General features: G+C 43.7%; 1 protein-coding gene across 10 annotated transcripts in view; it reads right to left on the reverse strand.

The window, feature by feature from the left end:
* The window catches only part of St7 (suppression of tumorigenicity 7), a 257,335-nt gene that overhangs the window by 123,946 nt on the left and 128,435 nt on the right, over nt 1–4,954 (reverse strand). For all 10 annotated transcript variants that reach the window (XM_004644856.2, XM_023705054.1, XM_004644854.3 and 7 more), the window contains one exon: nt 4,245–4,404. In XM_004644856.2, coding sequence (XP_004644913.1) covers nt 4,245–4,404 — 160 coding nt within the window. The remainder of the gene's footprint in view (nt 1–4,244; nt 4,405–4,954) is intronic.

Below are 4,954 nucleotides of genomic sequence, written 5' to 3' on the forward strand. Positions count from 1 at the left end.
GCGCCGCGGGCTAGCGCGGGAAACTGACCCGGCCCACGCGCAAGCGCCGCGGGCTAGCGCGGGAAACTGACCCGGCCCACGCGCAAGCGCCGCGGCATGTTCTGAGCAACGGTAGACTCGGACCGCTTCGTACACACCCAGAGATTTCAAAATACACCCAAAGTCTTCCTTCTAGTGACAACACAACTCTTCCCATTCATCGCCCTACCGTATCACTGTTGTCCCAAATCTTCCTTAGGTAGTCCAGGTCTTTCTGACTTTAGTCAAAACAAATGATTGTTTGAGGAAAAAGCTACAGTGAGTTTTCAGATAAGTGTTTTATCACTGATACTTCAATTGAATTTTAGCTTTTAAGATCTTCTCTTTTTTAAAAAATTTTTTTGGTCGGGGGTGTGGGGGGTACCAGGGATCCTACTCAGGATCTTGTGCTAGCCAGGCAAGTACTTATTCCACTGAGCTATCTCCCCGGTCCCTAAGATGGTCTTTTAAATCAGCAATATTATTAAGCTCCCTTTGCAGCATATATCCATGGAAGTTTTTATAGCTGCACTATTTTTCATGTAAGATTCAGTGAAGACGTGTCTTATGATGCCCAAGAAAACCCGGCTCACATGTCCATCACGAATGTGGCAGGCAGTTTTCCGTAGGAAGGTGTCGTGGCTGACATCTGCACGTGTCCTCCGCCTCTCGCGTGCTCATAGCGGGGCGCTAGAGGTGGCTGACGAAGGGTGGATATGTGCCCCAGTCTCTGACTGGCTCAGCAGAGTCTGGGTGTGTCTGAATGGATCTGTTGCAAACAGAAGCTCCACGCCAAGAGTGGGTGCACCAGCCAACAGGCTGATAGCCTACATGAGCACAAAGGGAATGGCAGAGGGAGGCACGCTGTTCTGCTGCTTTCTGCCCAGCCCCCGAGCGAGTTCTCCTGCCATGCTGCCCTCCCTCGGAGCCAGGTGACTATGGACTGGCACCTCCAAAAACAGTGAGCTGAAACAAACTTTTCCTCTTTTAATCTGTGGGCGAGTTGAATATTTTGACCTAACAATGAAAAAGTAACTGAGACAGAGGCATATAGAATTTTAAAACAAATCCATCTGTTTCAAAGAACTACACTGATTACCCTCAGTTTTGGACCTTCTTCCATTATTTGTATCTGAAACCAGATCATAAAACAGGAAGTATTAAGAACAGAGATTTAATGTGGACAATGGATTTTATAGTTTTTGTTCTTACTTGAAAAACAAATACCACAAGAGAGAAAAGGGAGGTGCTCTCCACAGCCTCGGATATTTCCACGCCAGCATCATGCCTGTTGAACGGAGGCAGCCATCCATACACTGACAGCTAAATGTGAGGACTCAGTGCAAGGACGGGCCCTACACATACCCAGAGAAGATCATTTCCATCTTTCTGAAGGGAATTATTGAAACAATTTCATGCAATCAGGCCACAAATGCTACATCTACCAGAAAGGAACTCAAAGGAGACGTGGAGTAGACGGGAGGTACTCAGTGAACACTAGTGGAATGCAATACTCAAAAGCTCAGTCTTAGCAAGGTAAAACCCTTACACAATTATAACAGCGCTGCCGTGGTTAGTACTGTCACATTTTTATCTTTTTGTCTTTCGTGTGGCAAAGGTCTCGCTCAGGCTGGGTGAGCTGCAGTGATCCTCGCCTCTCAGCCACTCGTCTAGCTGAGACTAAAGGCGGAGGCTGCGCTGAACACATCTTCTACAAGGACACGGGTTGTCTCTACAAAGAATAACCTTAATCGTGGTACCCACTATGAAAGAGAACAAAACAACAGTGACAAGAAAAGGACGATCTTCTTACTGAGTTAAATTATGCATCTTTTTACCACTGCATCTTTTTATTGCATTAAATTATGTTGAGAGAATCAAGCTAGGGAGAAAGGACTTTAAAGAATATGTTAAGTACAGTCACTATAAAGAATGCTCTCATATAAGAATGCATTCTGTTTTTGATTGTTCATTATCAACAATGTTCGGAGTCATTTAAAAAACAGAGGAATTTAAATCAAACAACACACAGTGATCTGTGGAGCCTTCACAGCACAGGCAAAGCAGCAAGTTTTCCACAACTGCTTATGTGACGACAACGGAATACACTTAATTGCTTGGACCAACTGTCCTTCTCTCTGTCTCTCTTTTTTTTTTTTACAAGGTTTACAATGCTCAAATCCATTGTGTTACCAACAGCCATTTTTCATTCACGTTATGAAGTCAATGTGGACCAGCAGATGCCCAGTACCACTGGCATCGAGCTGCCAAGAGAGCTAATAAAAGAGCACGAATCGACACAGGAACAAAACTCTGCACAAGGCTCATTGACATTTTAAGACCTGGCTTGATTATGAGTATTGGATTAACAGAGAGAGTAAGAGACAGATCGAAGCTAGCTCTTCCATTTCTTCCTTTTATCCCGCGACTCTCAGAACCGTCGGCCTTTCTCACAGGTCAGTCAGGAGGCCCTGCGCTTCGGCAGCGCCGTGCGCTTCCCTCACACGGTCACGGCACTCAGCACTTTTTTCCTAGACAGAGTAATTCACCAGGACATGGAGATTTGATTTTTAGTTATTCAAAAAACATATACAGAAACCAGTACAAAGCAGGGTGCATAGCAAGAACTGAGAAAATATTTACTGCATTGATGAAGAGACTGAGCTAGGAAATTCTTCTTTTCCTCATGCTTTATAAGCAGAGAACATACAGGCATCTGCTCACTGAGCTTCAGACATACCAGACACTGCAAAGGTGCGGGACACGCTACGATATTACCACACCTCAATGTTACAATGCAATTTGGTAAGTATTGCTACAGGTAAAAATACTTGGTACCAATGAAAGGACCTGCACAACCCGTCAACAAAGGCTTTGCAGACAGTCACATTTGATTTGAGCAGTGACATAAGAACACATACAGAGGAAAACAGCATTTCTAGGCACAGGGCAACGAGAAACATGGCAGATCGAAAAAGTGAAAAGTGGCTTCATGTGGCTACAATGTTGGACACAAGAAAGGGGCCACAAACCTGGAGTTGTTAAGGCAGGTCAGAAGCAGCCTATCCCGTATTACGGAATCTGGAATGCAGGCTTTAACTCTAATGGCAAGAGAATTCAGGAAGCCTTTAAGGTAGATGGGTAGGGCTGGGGAGACAGCTCAGTAGAGTAAGCGCTTGCCTGACAAGCACAGAGTCCTGAGTTCAATCCCCAGTACCGTAAAAATAAATAAACACATAAAGTAGATGAGTAATATAATCAAATCTAGTTAGACACAGGATTCTTAATCGTGGAAGAAAATATATCTGTGGTGGACTGACAGTGGGTGGTCAGCTTTTAACCCCAGCTGCACTGAATCAGTGTGGTGCTGGACGTGGAGGGCTCACCTGAGGATTGCTGCCAACAACATAGAAATGGGAACTAGACAGCAAAACTGAAACTATGGGGGCTGCTGCTTCTCCTGGAAGAGCTTGTCATGCTGCCTTTTCTGATAGGAATTCAGCTGTTCTCGTCATCAGAGGAGCTCGGGATCTTTTTGTCACTGGGCGTGGCTACAGTCCGCGTTGAGGGAGCTCTGGTCCTTACTTTGAGCATCGCTTCCTGGCTCCAGTGCCGATCCCTCAGCCTGCTAGCATGGATGCTGCATCCCACTGGCTGACTTTCGAGTGTCCACCACTGACTTCTGGGCCTTTGCAGCATAAGGCCTTGAAGCAGGCCTGCATGAGACACTGTCACAGCTTCTTGGCCTCAAGCTGGACTGGGGAGTGGAGTGGGAGGGCACTGTGATGGACGCTAGGTCTTCCACGGGACTCCTGCAGGACACTGCCATGGGATCCAGGCTTCAGCAGGACTCTTTGATTCTGTAAGTGTGTGGACAGGTTTCCTGCACTCTTGTACTATGCTTTTTGGGTGACTATTCTAAAATAAACCTATAAATTATGTCTTATATTAAATTGTTTCATTATAAGTCCCAGAGCATAACAATATCAATTCACTGAAATCTGAGAAACTATCAGTAATAAGGCTGGTTTCAGGCTGGGCACACTAAACTAAATGATCATAAACTACAACAAATGGGGAAAAAAAATAAAATTTACAGTGTAAATATTTCCTTTTCCTCAGATGCCTAGTCCCTATTTCTCTGATATTCATCTGTCAGGTCATTCAGAGCCCTATCAACTTTCTTACTGTTTTATATTCATAATTTTGTAAGAAACTTTACATACCTGAGACACTTTGCCTGTTGGAATCTGAGTCCCCATTACTGGAGTTAGAATTGTTGGAAGAGTTGTTGTCAACTCCTCCCAGTAGGGGGCGCAAGTGGCTTACTGAGACTTGTTCAATGAAGGATGTTCCGTATTTGCGAAAATACCACCATTCAAATATCTGGAATAAAAAACAGTGAAAGTGTTTATAATCTCTGTTATCATTTATGATTTCTTTACACATGCTTATTAAGGTACTTTATGTTTACTAATTCTAATCATTTTTCAAAAATAATTTATCCTAACAATATTTGTAAGTTCTCAGTTTTCTCTGCTTAGGACTGATTTTCAAAAAGAATATATAACTACAATCATGTATAAAAGAACATTACTCAAATATGTTCTCTATTGTTGTCCTTCAATTTAACATAATATTCAAATAACAGAATCACCTTAGATAAAAGGTAGCTCCAGAAATACAAATAAATAAATCATTTTTCATAATGCAAGCCTGGTAATCCCAGTACTTCGGAGGCTGAGGTAGGATCGCTATGAATTCTAGGCCAGCCTGAGCTACATAATGAGTTCAAGGCCAGCCTGAACTATATAGCAAGACGCTGTCTAAAAACAAACACAGGGCTGGTGAGATGGCTCAGTGGTCTAAAGCACCTACTTAGAACAAGCTTAGCTAAAGCACAGGGACCGCGGTTCAATCCCCCAGCACCACATGC

The sequence above is a fragment of the Octodon degus genome, unplaced genomic scaffold, assembly GCF_000260255.1.
Source record: "Octodon degus isolate 3935 unplaced genomic scaffold, OctDeg1.0 scaffold00213, whole genome shotgun sequence".
Classification (NCBI taxonomy): domain Eukaryota; kingdom Metazoa; phylum Chordata; class Mammalia; order Rodentia; family Octodontidae; genus Octodon; species Octodon degus.